Source organism: Solanum pennellii, chromosome 11 (genome assembly GCF_001406875.1).
Source record: "Solanum pennellii chromosome 11, SPENNV200".
Taxonomy (NCBI): domain Eukaryota; kingdom Viridiplantae; phylum Streptophyta; class Magnoliopsida; order Solanales; family Solanaceae; genus Solanum; species Solanum pennellii.
Genome location: NC_028647.1, coordinates 47,432,153 through 47,447,856, shown reverse-complemented (window position 1 = coordinate 47,447,856; position 15,704 = coordinate 47,432,153). Strand labels below are relative to the sequence as shown.

Sequence of the window (15,704 nt, the reverse complement as noted above, 5' to 3'; positions counted from 1 at the left end):
ATATATATATATATATATATATATATATATATATGCATCTTAATATAACTTTGAAAATTAGTCAAATTGACTTTCAAAAAACGCAACATGACAATTAAAAGTAAACGGATGGAACAAATTTTTATCTTTGAGGTTCCGACCTTTGAAGGTCGATATTATATTTTTTTTCTATTATTTTCTTTTTAAGATTCTAACCTCTAGAGATCGGTATTGTTTATTTTTTATTTTATTTATTTTTTGAGATTTTCAACATCCGAAGGTCGATTTTATGCAACAAACTGACGACAAATTACTGTTATTTTTGTTGTCCACCTGTATATTACAATCAAACTAGCTCAAAGAGTTGCCAACACGATATTTTAAATATATATCACTCTACTTCAAAATAAACTTAATCTAATTGAAATTAAACTAAAATACGATTAAACAATTTCAAATATATAAAAACTATATATACAAAGTGTGAAATGTCTAATATATACAACTACTCCTTCTCACTCTCACCCTCAGTCTCCTTATCATACTCATCACTCTCATCATCACCCTTACTCTTCTTATTGGGCTCATCCTCTAGACTTCGGCGTATATCATTGGAACATCAAGGAATAATATTTCCTGAATCAAAAAAATAATTTAGTTGGATTTGACATACCTCTTATTCTCTACCTTTTTTGCTACATTAATGTCCTCGTCTCTCTTTCTCTCTCTTTCGGCTATTGCAGCAAGCCAACATTTAGCAAAGATATCTTCCTTTCTATTGCAGACACCTGTCTTTTTATCCACACCATTGTTAATGTTTTAAGGCTTGAGTTGTCTTTTTATGGCTAGTTGACTACTTTAAATATTCTAAGTTATTTGTCTCGAGACTTTGAATTAATCTCTGCAAATTGAGGCCATATGTTGTTGAGTAAGTCTTTCGTGTATATGAGTCAGGGTTTTCTTGGAGATCAACAATGATTCTGAAGTGTCAATCACATCTGGGGTAGGCTCGGGGCGTGACAGTAGACATAGGCCGATTGAGCTCCAAAGATAAAGTAAACACAAAAAACAAGGAGCATATAACATATATAGCTAACGGAACAACATAAATAATATAATAAGAAACAAACTAAAGTAAGGGGTAGAGAGTAAAGAAAATAGATAAGGGAACATAAAAAGAAAGAAAGGACGAACTTGGATGCACTAGACTATCAACCTACTCACGACAAGTCTCTATTAGTGGGCAACTAGCCTAAGTTATACTAATAGAAACAATCACATATATCGCATGACAACCAAGAAGACGATCCCTAACTGAACTTGCACAAAATCATCAAACAGAGATCAATGTCAATATCTACCTTCAAACTAAGTATCACCATTCATTATGCCACAAGTAAGCAAAAAGTCAAAGAATAGTCTTATCGAACCACTATGCGCTCAAAAGGTACATAACAACAAACTAAACTCGTACGATCCCCATATGACCATCAGGTACAAACAACAATCAATAATGTTGGCGATAGGAAATACATGGTGAATATGAGTTATGCAATAAAATCAATGTACCAATAGTGTCAAGATTTATACACCTTAGGACAGATGCACACCTTTTTTTCTAATTCAATAGGTCACATGGACAAAAGAATCCACGGGGATCTAGAGAGTATCCATATATACATATATATATACCTGCCTACTCCCGATTTAGGACTTTTCGCTCCGTCAGTGTGACCGTAGATAATCATTAGAACCTCAATAGTAAAGAAAGGATTCGATACTCTTTGACTAGTCAAGTAAAAATGAGCTCATCTTAGATGCCTCAAAATCTGTGAAAATGAGTACATCCCTGTTTCTTTTAAACCTCAAGTCCATTTGTAAAGCAGTAAAGGTAGTACCCCTATAAAAGATCAGTTTAAAAAGAAAATCGGGCGAAAATCCTACTTTATGAAAAGTATGTTGAGAACCAATGTATGCAACGGATCGTACTACATGTCAAAATATGTGAAAACCAATGCAATGCATTCCATCACAAGAATCCAAACAACACGCTCACAATCACAAATAGAATAAATAGCAACCATCTCACTCCTAGAGCACGAGAACTAACATGAGATCCAACTAGTTCTAGAACAAGGCCTTGGCCTAACATACCTCAACCAATTCAACATAACAAGAGAAAGAAACCACTCTAAGCAAGCAGTGAAAAGAAGTACAACCCAAGAAATACCTCCTCCATCCGAAGACACCACCAAAAAGAGGTACAAACACAACTAACCCCCGCCTACGACAAACATAAACATCGAAGGTTCCAAAACTAACCAATGGATATGAACCTCATCATAGGTAAAATTTTAATTGAAGCGAAACCCCACAGCCACACAATCTTACAGTATCCGCACTAGCAAAAAGATTCAAACTCGAGAACCACTCCCAAGAAGCTATAATATCGGAGGATAAACTGAAACTCATTCTAAGGCATTAGTCGCACCAACTACTAACAAGGTACGAAATAACGACTTTAAAAATGTTAAAAATACTAAGTTAAGACACAAGCAAATAATCTCCAACCTAAACTGAGGATTTCATAATTCTCACTATTCTAAGGTTCAAGCAGGAATCAAGGAAATAAGGATAATAGAGATAATCCTAAATCCGCTACACACAATCAAAGAACAAGTAGATCGTAGCCTACCTCGAAGCCAAACACGCACACTCTACAACTGTGAAACTAAAGCTATCCACTTCCCAAATTCCTCCAAACACTGTCATGCTTAAAAATTATTGATCATAATGTCCATACAAATGTTTAGACATCAAAAATGCAACAACTAGAGATGGACCAAAAAATCGAGTCAAAATGGGCATATGAAACCCGCATCGATAATCTTTCACTCTACCAAAAGGCCCAAATAGCTAAAGGAACTTGTGCCCTGAAAATGGGCACAACCCGAGCTTGAAAATGGGCTAAAACAGTCCATGCCACAAAAATCACAAGAAAACACCATTAAAGAGGGTTTCGGAAACTCCTTTGAGGCGGGATTTACCTCCAACAGACAATCTTCACACCTCTACAAACATTCCAATGCATATCCACGATCAACACAAACTTTCAGCACTTGGAATCACCCAATTTTAAGCTTCATAGCTCAAAAAATCGCATAAAGAAGGAATGAGGTCGGTTGAGATGGTTGTTGGTCGTACAAGACCAAGCAGCGGACCTCCGTGTACGCAAAGGGAAAGTAGCACAAGACTTTGTGAACACGAGGACTAGGTCCACGAACGTACAGACTAGACCAAGCTGAACCAGCAAGGGTTGCACCAACAAAATGGGCCAAGTGTCCAAAACTTTCAACAAACCCTCATAATCCATTCGGAGTCCAAACTACGCAAACAAAAAGTGCAAACCACTTGGAAACAATATTATGGACTCAATGGATCGACGAAACAACTAACCAAGGTCCTCTCAAAATGTTGACAAAAGTCAATACAAAAATATGAAAACAAAAAAAACACCAAAAGCTAGAAACTCAGTCCAATACCTTCGGAAACTAAACCAAAGGTTGTTCTAGACTAAACTCGGCATTCCAAAGCCAGTTATGCTGACTTAAATTTGATTTGCGCGCATTTACCAAAAGTTTTTTTTATCAAAGTCAAACTTGAAGCAAAACTTTAAAACTAAAACGCCTATTCACACCAACTCAAAATGGAAGCCTTTAAAACTCAAACTGATCATGAAACTTCCGGAAGCTGATGGAATTTTGTTCTGATATCGAAATCTCTAAATGTGGACTAAAGTCAACTCTTTCAAGCTTAAAACCTCCAAAATCAAAAACTCGTAGTAAACTCAACCGAATGACCTAGCGAACCAACTATCAGTCCCAACAAGTCATAAATGACTTGGGGCCGCTACAAGAAAGCTCTAAATGTTAAAAAAATCAGAAATAACAAAAATGACCTTGAGGATCATTACAACATCCAATACTAAAATGACTTCCATTGGTAAAAGTCAAGGAACATGAGAAGCCTAAGGGATCAGAAGATGAGGGCATTAGGCTTGCACACTCTACCATACAATTATGCCCTCTTGAGTTGGGAAACACCAACCCAGAACTCAGGCCGAGACAAAATTCTCAAATTCACCTTATCGCTCCAAAGTTCACAACTAGTAGCCAACCAACTCCTCCTTTTGATACTAACTTCCATTTAACCACACCCAACTCAACTGAACGCAACTGACTAATCTGAGATGAACCAATACCATACAACGAAGCGACTTACCAACAAAAGAGGATGTTGAATAACTCATAAGTCAAATTCTCAACTGAATACTCCAAACCAACACCTTTAGCCATTAGAGATATTCCTCCCATCCTGAACCATACAATGGTTATCCGCACTATCGGAACACTGCCCACATAACCATGCAACCACACTAAGCCCAATTCTAACAATAACCTTCTACTGATGAATCTTTGGGAAAATTAAAATAGATGTGAAAATTTAAGTCAGCTGAAAAGGAAAATAAAAAAGGTAAATATAAAAATAGTAATGTGGATTCATGATAAGTACGATATAAATAAGTAAACAAAATAAGTAGCCATGTAATAAATGATGCTACAATTAAATTAAAAGTATTTTATTTCTTAATTATTACAATGACCTCCATATTAATAAAGTAAACAATTACTACTATTATATTTCTACCAAAAAGTTTTTATCATAATTATAAACATATCTATATGGGAAAAATTAGGAGCCTCGAAAAATTTAAGGTCCAAGCTATTGCTTTAATGACCTTATGATCAAAAAAGTAATATAAAAATCTTCTGTTATGCAGATAAAGAAATTAAAAATGTGTTAACAAAATGAAGATAAACTTAATATGGACAAAATGGAAAAAGTCTAGTGAATATAGTGTTGAGTGGATTAAAACAAAAAAATATTTCTTCAAATATAGCGAAGCTAATTAAATTAAAAATTTTGCGGATTAAGATTCTGAGCTTCCTCACTTCACCCCCAACCCTCCCCATTGTTGTCCCCATTTAAGACTCATATGAGGCCAAATTACATAAATGGGACCCATGTGAGAATATATTCTCTTCGTTTCAACCCAAAAAAAGCAAAGCAAAAAACTCCACTCAAACTCATCAGTTACTTATAAACAAACAAACAAAACAAAGATGATGTGAAGTTGTGAATTATTTGTATACACAATTTATCATTCATTCATTCATCTGAAAATCATACAACAAACATGCTTCATCTGTGCTCAAATCTCCATTTTTCTATCAAAACATGGAGTTTCCTCTCCATGCTCTTCATTCTAGCTTTCTTTACAACTCTCAACTATTACCAACACTCAAGACCAACTTCCCTTTTTTACTTCAATTCTTTCATCACTTCCGCTACTAACTACACCCTCGCTACCTACCTTCGTCACCTCACTCTCCACCCTCATCTTGCTGGTACAGCCCCTTCACTTCATACAGCTCTTTACGTTAAGTCTCATTTTCAATCCTTAAATCTTCAAACCCATGTTGCTAATTACTCTGTTCTTCTATCATACCCTTTGTTTTCTTCAGTTATTATCCATTTCCCAAATGGGTCGGTGCTTTCTTTAGGTTTGGTTGAGCCGGGTTTTTCTTCTAGCGGCGTTGTGAAGCCTTATCATGCTTATTCGCCATCTGGGTCGGCGTATGGTGAGCCGTGTTTTTTGAATTATGGGAGGGAAAAGGACTATATTGCCCTTGGTGCGAGTGGGGTGAAGGTTAAAGGGTGTGTTGGGATTGTGAGGAGGGGTGGTGGGTTATCGAGGAATGAGATGGTGGAGAAGGCGGCGGCGAGAGGGGTGAAAGCGGTGTTGATGTTTACGGAGGGTGAGTTTGAAAATGGGGTTGAAAGAGGGACAGTGATGAATGGTTTAGGGGACCCATTAAGTCCGGGATGGGGTGGGGTTGAGAATGGGGAGAAGTTGAGAATGGATGACCCTTTGGTGATGCAAAGGTTTCCTAGTATACATTCATTGCCTATATCAATGAAGTCAGCTGAGATTATATTGAAATCACTTGAGGGACCTGAGATGCCTTATGAATGGAGAAAGAGTATGAGATGTAGTACTAGTGGAAGACTTGGACCTGGACCCATTATGATCAACTTTACCTACCAGGTTAGTTCACCCCTCTTGTTATGTTCATTTTTTTTTTCTTTCAATATCTTGTGTTGAATGTCTTCATTTATTTTGTCTATACGTTGATAATGACTACTATTATTTGGAAGTATGTAGAAAGTCTTCAACTTCTCTATTTTCTAGTAAAATGAGATGGATGCAGTTCTATTTATTAAAGTTTTTGGGTTTTCCAAAAGTTGTAAGTTGTTAATTTTGGTGAATTACTTGATAGATGATGGTAAAGATTACTTCTTTGTTCTCATGTCTGCTTTTGGTAAAGAAAGATTGCATTTCCAAATATTGCCCAAGCATCATTTTGGTGAAGTAATGAAAGGATAGTTGACATTAAGAAACATCTTGAATGTGGGGTGGGTGGTATTGGCTTATGCCATTCTTGATTGTGGGGTGGTAGGTCAGTTTGAGTAGGACAGTTCAGTCTCACCTTAAAGTTATGCTTATCTATCGGGAGGTAGCTGATAGGGGAAAAGGGATGTTGGAGGATCTGGGCTGTCTAGTAATAGAAAGATGAACCTGAATATTTACGTAGATTGGTTGGCGTAAAGATGATTAACTTTAGGTCAGGGTTGACTTTTTGAGTTTATTACACAAGTTGTAATGAGGCTTCCCTCTGTAAATACTTGTCAGCAGTTTTGCTGCTGTTTTATACAATACCATTTACCAATCAAAAAACAAAAATAAGATGCATACCTATGACCGTTTATGGTTGATCGAGTCATCAAGGTTTTGACATTTGCGCATGCAATGGTAAGTATTCTCAAAACGGGCTTTTACAATTAGCAAATATAGCAAGTCTATTTCTGCTGATTTATCATAAGGTGTGCTCATGATGTTAAAATATAGAAAGTCTCACAAACACTACGTTTAAAAAAAAAAAGAAGTGGTGTTTTACATAATCAAAAAGACATTGAACACATTATGTTCAAGGAGAGCAGATTACATTTTAACATATGGATGCTATCCTGTGTAAACATATCTATTAACTTCTTTTTTTAGGTTCTTCCTGTTCAAGTTTGCCTTCTTCCATTTTTTCAAAAGCAGGATGAAAGTTGAGTTGAGCAGTAAAAATTCCTGCCAAGTATCTATTCATGAATTATTCTTTGACAAGGTGTAACATAATGCATGCAATTCAGTGGCATTGACCAGCTGCAAGCTGGACTTGATAATTTTCACTGTGTCCTGAATATAATAGAATTTTTGGTTCACTAGCTACATAAAAAAGAGAGGATATAACCTTCTTTTAATAGGCCAAACAAAAATACTGTAGGTAATTGTGTATATCAGTGTTTGCTATGTTTCCTTTTATCACTAAAACTAATGATCCAATTATTCAAGATACAAAATGAGAATTGTGTCCATATGATTTTGCATTTCTCCACAAATACTATCATTTGGTTGCTCATTGTTGTCAAACATTAGCTGGCTTGTCAAGCTGATCCAAGGTTGACTTTAGAAAACAGAACACGAGTTTCTAGAGTTTGGATCCTTTAAGTTGTCTAAAACTACATATAAAGTTTCCGATATATTTTAGTTGCTTGATGGTGTTCGTAAACATGATGGCTAATTTAGGAGAGTTTTAGCGTTTTTGAATTCTTATCCTAGTTGTACTGGTCACATAATATGTGTGTGATTCATACACATCTCTTAATTTATAAAGGGTCGACATGAGCTTGGTATTCAGCTATACCTGATTCTAGGCCTATATTCATGAAGCAACGATAAAATAACTGTGATCTGATGTGATGAGGCAGCTTAAGTATAAAATGTATCACTCAGCTTTAGAAGTAGAAGTATTCAAATCTCGGAGATTTAGATTTCAGAGATTTGATACCTCAAATCATCATATATCATATTAAGAATGTAGTCTGTACAAACAAGATACTTGCATGAATAACTTAAATGCTACACATCCATCAGCGCTTAGCTTTTCCCGTGTCTTCTTGATTAATTGAAAGGAAGACTGAGCAGAACGATATCTGATTTTCTAGAACATTACATATATTTCACTGTAAGCCACTAGATTTAGGGGTGGGCATTCGGTATTTCGGTTCGGTTTAGGGTTTTTTTATTTCGGTTTTTCGGTTTTTGGTTCTTGTAAAATGTGTACCGAATACCGAACCGAAATATTTCGGTTCAGTTTGGTTTTTATTATTTCGGTTCGTTTTTTATTAATTCGGTTTTTTTTTTAATTCGGTTTTTTAATGGGCCTACCGTTGGAACTCGAAAGTCTGCTGCCGCCTTTGCAGCTGTGCTGTTTGCCAGAAAACGGCCGGAAAATTGAGGAAAACGGACCAAAAAAATGAAATAAGGAAAACTTGAAAGGAAGAATGGTCTAATGGAAATATGGAACTTGGAATAATGAAGAAGAAGAATTATTTTCAGATTAGAGTCTCTAGGTCTAGCCTTCTAGGTCACTAGGTGTTGTGGGGGTTTCTATAAAGTATAAAGTAAAATTACAAAAGACTAAAAGTTAAAAAAAAGTATAAAGTAGCTTTTACTTTTCAGTTTTTTTTCTTTTTTTTTTTAAAAAAATTATTTAACATAAATAATTAATATAATATAAATATATATTACAATATAATATATTTCGGTTTAAACCGAAATACCGAAAAACAAAAAATTATATACCGAAAATCGAACCGAAATACCGAAAATACAAAAATGTACACCGAATATCGAACCGAAAATCGAAATACCGATACCGAAAAAATTCGAGATTGAAAATTTTATTATGATGAAGGAAATCACTATTGCAAGATTGAAAATCACCGTTAGATTGAAAATTAAAATCATAACAATTATTATGATGAAGGGAATCACTATTAAATTGGAGATTTGTAATTCTCTTAATAAAAAAATGATGGATAATAAATTCATAACAAAATTACAAGAAAAAATAGTAGACAAAGAATCGTTAGGATCGAGAACTCGGGTAGCATGGAATTTTGGCAAAACTATGTTATAATGACAATAATAAAGACAATAGCAAGTTGATAATAACGAAAGTAAAACAAACAAAGAAAATACAAATTAAACGTGGTTTTGTCAGTGTGTCTTAGTCCACAAGCGGAGATGAGCAATTTCACTATATCAACAAGGGTGCAGAAGAGAGTACGATATTAGAATAAATACTTTAATTAATCATGTGAGAAATATAAGATAAAAATACTATTGAATTGTGTTTCTACATTATTACATAGATACCCTATTTATAGACACCACAATACAATTCTTTACCAAGTAGAATATTATATACTATTCCTATTCCTATTATTATTCTAAGTAGGATTGTGTATATATTTCTATTCTAACACTCCCCCTCAAGCTGGTGAATACAAGTCATATGTACCTAGCTTGTTACAAATGCAATTAATACGAGGATAGCTTGTTGAGATATCTGACAGTTGATCACTCGACTTCACAAAATTGACCGTCAACTTCAATGTGCTTATTCTTCTCATGAAATATTGATTTGATGCATAATGTTAGTTAATCTCAATGTGCTTCATCTTCGAATGAAGTATTAAATTTGAAGCATAATATCAATATAACACAGAGTGATAAAATCCTGAATTACAGTGTTGAACTTTCCAAGCCAAGCTTGAGAAGACTATTTCAGACCATAAAGTGACTTACACAATCGACATACAAGTCTACTAGACTCTCCTTGAGCAACAAAATAAGATGGTTGCTCCATATAGACTTCTTCCTCAAGATCACCATGGAGAAAAACATTCTTAATGTCCAACTGATTACCAATGGAGAACGACAACCATAGATAGATTAAGGCGGGCATATGCTATTTTAGCCACGGGAGAGAAAATATCACTTTAATACAGCCCAAATATCTACTTATAACTATTTTTTGGGCAAAAGTAAATCTTAAACAAGAAAGTCACCGTAAAGCTGGACGGAACATGCTCATGTGTCGGATAAATAGATTTGATGTTTGAAAGTGGTCACAATTTGAGGAATAAAATTATATGGGTAGGTAGGGTCAGATGATGGGACGACCCTATTGAGAAAGAGAATTATATGGATAAGATTGGATTGACGACACAACCCTACTGAAAAAGAGAAATTATATGAGTAGGGTCAAAATGGTGGCACGATCTATTCAAATAAGATTTAAGGGGTCACAGGAAAGATGCACAGAGTCAGAATGATGGCACGATCCTCTGCAAAAAAGAATTATGGAGTCCCATGAAAGGTGCATGGAACTACACAAATCAAATTTTAGGAGTCACCGTAAAAATGTAAAGACATACATACAGTGCTATGCAACTCAGACATGAGAAATTAGTTTGAAAAAATCTACGGTACTATGCAAATTAAATATGAGAAGTAGTCTAGAGAGATGAACAATACTATGCAAATCAGATATGTGAAAGTACTCATTGGAAATATGTCACGATGCTACGGCTACGCAATCAAATATGAGAAAGTAGTCATCGAAAGATGGCAGAGTGTTGCACAAATTAGATATGAGAAAATTGCCACCAAAAAGAAACACGATAACTCAACTTTTGCTAACATAATGTTGGCAAGGCGGGTGGCACATATGGTTAATAGTGGCCCACCGACATCGGAGGCTCCTTGATTCTCTACCAATACCAAGATCGTAGACTGTGATACTAGGTGAGAAATATAGGAAAAGAACGTTGTTGAATTGTGTATATACATTATTACACTGGAACCTTATTATTTTATTTTTTTTGAAATTGGTAACTTTACATTGAAACCTTATTTATAGACACTGCAATACAATCCTTCACCAAGTAGGATATTATACTATTTCTATTCCTATTCCTATTCCTATTCCTATCTATATTCCTATTCCCATTCTAAGTGAGATTGTATATACATATTCATATTCTAACAAATCCCAAATACCCCAAGAGAATAACCTCACAAGATCACTCCTTTCTTTCACTATTGTTTTCCTTTAATCTAAAGGAATAATAAAGAAAGAGAGCAATTAAATGTTTTCATATGTTTCAAGGTGTGTTACAACTAATGGACGACTTTCCTATTGATGGGGATGAAAATGCACTTGTGGATGTCATCAATGATGTTAATAGAAGCTACAAACTTCAACATTTCCATGTAAATTTATCAACTTCTATGGCTGCCAAATCTCAATTGTTATGGCTGTCAAGTCTTAACATTTATGACTAGCAAATCTCAACATCTATTGCTGCCAAATCTTTTGTCAAGAGGAAGAAAAACAACTTTCTTGATCATGGTATGAACCTTCCAGAATCTAAGACAAAATAAAGAAGGCCACAACATTACGAATCTCCACCTTGGTCTGTATGTAGCTATGGAATACTCGTTTGGTTCAACATTAGAAGTCACAACTTCTAACTTAACTTCTGGAGCTTCAATTTCAGGAGTGTCAACTGTATTTCGGTCCATCGTTGATGAGTTTGGCTTAGAAGGAATGCCAAGCTTCTTATTCATGTTATCAGAACTAGAAGACTCTTTTCTGGGGTATAACATAGAGGATCACCACATGTATCATGAGAGAACGAAGCATATTGATATCAAGCATCACTTCATCCGAGAAACCATTGCTGAAGGAAAGGTCTTTGTTTAGAAGATTAACGCTAGGGACAGCCCTGCGGACATGTTCATGAAGTCTCATCCAGTCAGCAAGTTCAAGCTTTATTGCCATTTATGAAGAATAATTTAGCCCATTTTAACTTTTGCGGAGAGGATGGAGCAGATTTACTTTATTCGCCAAACTCAGGCCAAGGTAGAGATTTGTAATGTGGCCTTTGTTATTTTGACTTAGATTTGTACGGTCTTTTTTCTTTCTTTTGTCAAAGATTTGGCAGCCATAAATGTTGAGATTTGGCAGCCGTAAATATTGAGATTTGGCAATCGTAAAAGTTGAGATTTGGCAGCCATATAAAAGTTGATATATTTACACTGAAATGTTGATGTTTGTATCTTCTCAACAAGTGCATTTCATTACTATAAGTAAGGAAATTGGCCATTAGTTGTACCACGCCATGAAGCTCATGAAAACATTTCATTGCTCTCTTTCTTTGTTGTTTCCTTTAGAGTAAAGGAAAATACTTGTGTGAACCCTTTCTTTGGAGTGATATTGTGAGATTATTTTCTTGGGGTATTTGGGATTAATTAGAGTAATTACTCTAATTTTGTATCCTTGTTGATATAGTGAAATTGATCCTCTCCACCAGTGGACTAGGTCACACTGATTGAACCACGTCAATTTGTGTCTTCTGTATTTGCTTTTTTTGTTATTATCAACTTACTATCGTCTTTATTATTGTCATTATAACATTGTTTGGCTAAATTCTGCACTACCCGAGTTCTCGATCCTAACAAGAACTATTATGGGGTTATAGGCTCTAGGAAAAAGAGGTTGAATAAAGGAGGAGAAAGAAGATGAGAGAAAAAAGAGAAGCAAGAAGATACTGGAAAAATGAAAATGGGTGAAGAGTTTGATGAAGAAGATAAGAGGAAACAGAATTGAAAAATAAATTAAAATAAATAAAGTAACAAAAAAATATTTTCAATGTAACAGATGCTCAAAAAATTAAAAAAATCTTAATTTTGCTTATCTCACGTTCGAGTGAAGTACACTCACTGTCACATGGGGTCATAATGGGGCAATAAACTCATCTTGAACAAGAATAAGGGGGTATTAGAATTTAGGACACCCACCTAATTGAAGTGTGTGTATGAAAATAATGTCATAGTTGGAGGGGGTAATTATGTATTCTCTTACGGAACTAACTTACTGTTAACACTCTTTCCAAACAAGCCGTGTCACTTTTTTTCGAAGCTAACCTAGAATGTATCAACCTTTTTCTCAGTGAAAATATCTTTCACGGAGCATTTTTAGTGCTTTTCCAATGTCATGTACTAACTAGGTATAGTAGGACCCACTTTATACTTTATATAAGTTAACATTTCTCAAGGAGTTCATGCTTTTATTCATTTAAATAGCATGGATTCCAATTCTTGTTTTAAAACATGTTTTTGTTCAAATTTGGTCATAATAGTTTTCAATTATGCCAAGGAGTATCTTTCTTACCAAAAGAAGTGGATGATTCATTGTCAGATTTTGCTAGGAGCGAGTTACTTGTTAGAATTGCTTCTAACTATTGTCTCACTGCTACTACTTCCAATATCAATACGAATGGTCATAATAGTTATTGCTAAGTTTGCAACTGTAGCTTAGTGGTGGATTCAGTGGGTTGAGAACGATGAGGTCTCTGGTTCAATTACTAGCAGAGGCAAAAAGACTAAGTGGTTTCATCTATGTCCAAGCCTTAGTTGATAGACTTACCCGGTACTTGTGCTGGTGGAAGATAGTAGGTACCCCATGGAATTAGTCGAGGTATACTCCAGCTGTCCCCGAGACCATGGTTATCAAAAAAAATATTTATTGCCAAGCTCAAAATTATGTGATTTCTCAAAGATTTAACATTTCCATGAATGTTATTAAGTGCTTAAAAGGTTAAATATGTTCTTTGGTTAATAGAAAGCAAAAGTTGCTCATGATAGTTATTTCTCCATTGTCACACAATGCTTATTTAGATCTCATTTTAAATGGCATTCTTAAGGCTCCACTAAGACAATCATGCATGAGTCAAATACATATTAGGAAAGTCATAATGGTCAAAGGAACTTTCTCTTATTGAACATCTCCTGGTCTCAGTTGTTTAATGCAATCTTTGAAGAGATATGCAGTTCATCAGTATCATCAAAAAAATAGATCTTTTGCAATTTTCACCTGCTAATTCTCTCAAGATATATTACCTAAATCTGCAGCGTGTGAATTTATGTAACCATTAGCTTTAATTGATTCTTTTCAATTTAACGACTAAAGTTAACCGACCAAAATGGTATACATACGGATTGGCTCAGAAGCAGGTTAGCTCAGAAATTTATTGAAGTGTTTCTGCATTATTTCTGATTCCAGGGTGAGAAAAAGATGGCAACAGTTCATAATGTTTTTGCTGTGATACGGGGATCACAAGAGCCTGATCGTTTTGTACTTCTTGGAAACCATAGAGATGCATGGACTTATGGAGCAGTTGACCCCAATAGTGGAACCGCTGCCCTGCTTGACATTGCTCGTAGATATGCTCTTCTCATGCGTTTGGGTTGGAATCCTCGGAGAACAATCATTCTCTGCAGTTGGGATGCGGAAGAGTTTGGGATGGTAGGTAATGTTCTATCTCCAGAAGTCACCAGCATGTTCTGCTGTCTGTTGGTAGGATCATGTGCAATATCTGAATTGACTGAGAGATTATTCTGTCCAACTTGTTTACCCCCTTTTTGGAAATATGTATGCTAATTCAAAAAATAGACTTGTGATTCTCTGTAATCTTTTCTTGTTCTGCTATTGAACATGAATATTATGTGGACGCGACCTGTGAATCTGGCTGGATGATTAAACTGGTAGGGTTGACGATTAAGTAAGAAAGTTTTTTGAGTGGCTATAGTTTATAGGCCTTTATGCATGTAGTTTTTTGAGTGGCTATAGTTTATAGGCCTTTATGCATGTTTTATGGCTTGGACTCTATTTAACAGAGAGAGTGCAGAATAATAGCCCATCACAGATATTCTGGAACCTGATTCTGGGCTAATGTAATATTAGATTGCTTCCTCAAAGCTACCTGGGTTATTTTAATGATCTTTACTTTTGTTTTGCGCTCATCTTGTTCTCTCTTCATGAATTCAGATTGGATCAACTGAATGGGTTGAGCAGAATCTTATCAACCTTGGATCTAAATCTGTGGCCTATCTAAATGTGGATTGTGCAGTTCAAGGCCCTGGGTTTTTTCCCAGTACGACTCCTCAGTTTGACAATCTGCTTACTGAAATCACCAAGAAGGTAAGCTTGGTATGCTATCAGTCAGTGGAAGTTTTAGACAATGATGCCTTTTAATCTGATGTTTTAGCTAATTGTATTTGATTTGCTGGATAAGATTAATGATCCAGACTCAGAGGGCAAGACTCTTTATGAAAGATGGACAGCTGCTGATAGAGGTATCAAGGTAAGTTTCTCATGCGCTGTTTTTCTTTATTTCTTTACACAATCTTTCATCAAGCAAATTATAGGTGTAGTGTATACTGCGTTACAGAAGAATTTGTCTCGTCATATCTATCAAATAGGAATACTGAATACTGAGATTTAGTTGAAAAAGATAATCTATTTACCATAAAATAGAACTAAGAAGATACTTCCCGATCAATTAGAATTTTATAAAAGAAAATGGTCAAGATTACCTGTATATCTAAAGGTTTGTTTTGGATGCAGAATTTTATGCACATATGACTGTATGTTATTACCAAAAATAGAACTTCGAAGCTAATCAAAGAAAACAGAAAAAGGAAAATTCATATTTTCTTTTGGGTTTTGCGTACAAGTTGTTATTTCAATATTTATTCTGAGAGTTGTTGCATATGAGATAAAACTTATATAAGTATAATGCATCGACTCATAAAATCATCATACCTTGTGTCAGTATTTACCATTCCTGTAAGGTGCCCC

General features: G+C 35.1%; 1 protein-coding gene across 3 annotated transcripts in view; it reads left to right on the top strand.

The window, feature by feature from the left end:
- Nucleotides 1–5,088: 5,088 nt before the first annotated feature.
- LOC107004743 (probable glutamate carboxypeptidase AMP1) overlaps nt 5,089–15,704 on the top strand; it is a 23,002-nt gene continuing 12,386 nt past the window's right edge. For all 3 annotated transcript variants that reach the window (XM_015203077.2, XM_015203078.2, XM_015203075.2), the window contains exons 1-4: nt 5,089–6,148; nt 14,127–14,369; nt 14,892–15,044; nt 15,139–15,207. In XM_015203077.2, coding sequence (XP_015058563.1) covers nt 5,237–6,148; nt 14,127–14,369; nt 14,892–15,044; nt 15,139–15,207 — 1,377 coding nt within the window. In that variant the 5' untranslated portion in view covers nt 5,089–5,236. The remainder of the gene's footprint in view (nt 6,149–14,126; nt 14,370–14,891; nt 15,045–15,138; nt 15,208–15,704) is intronic.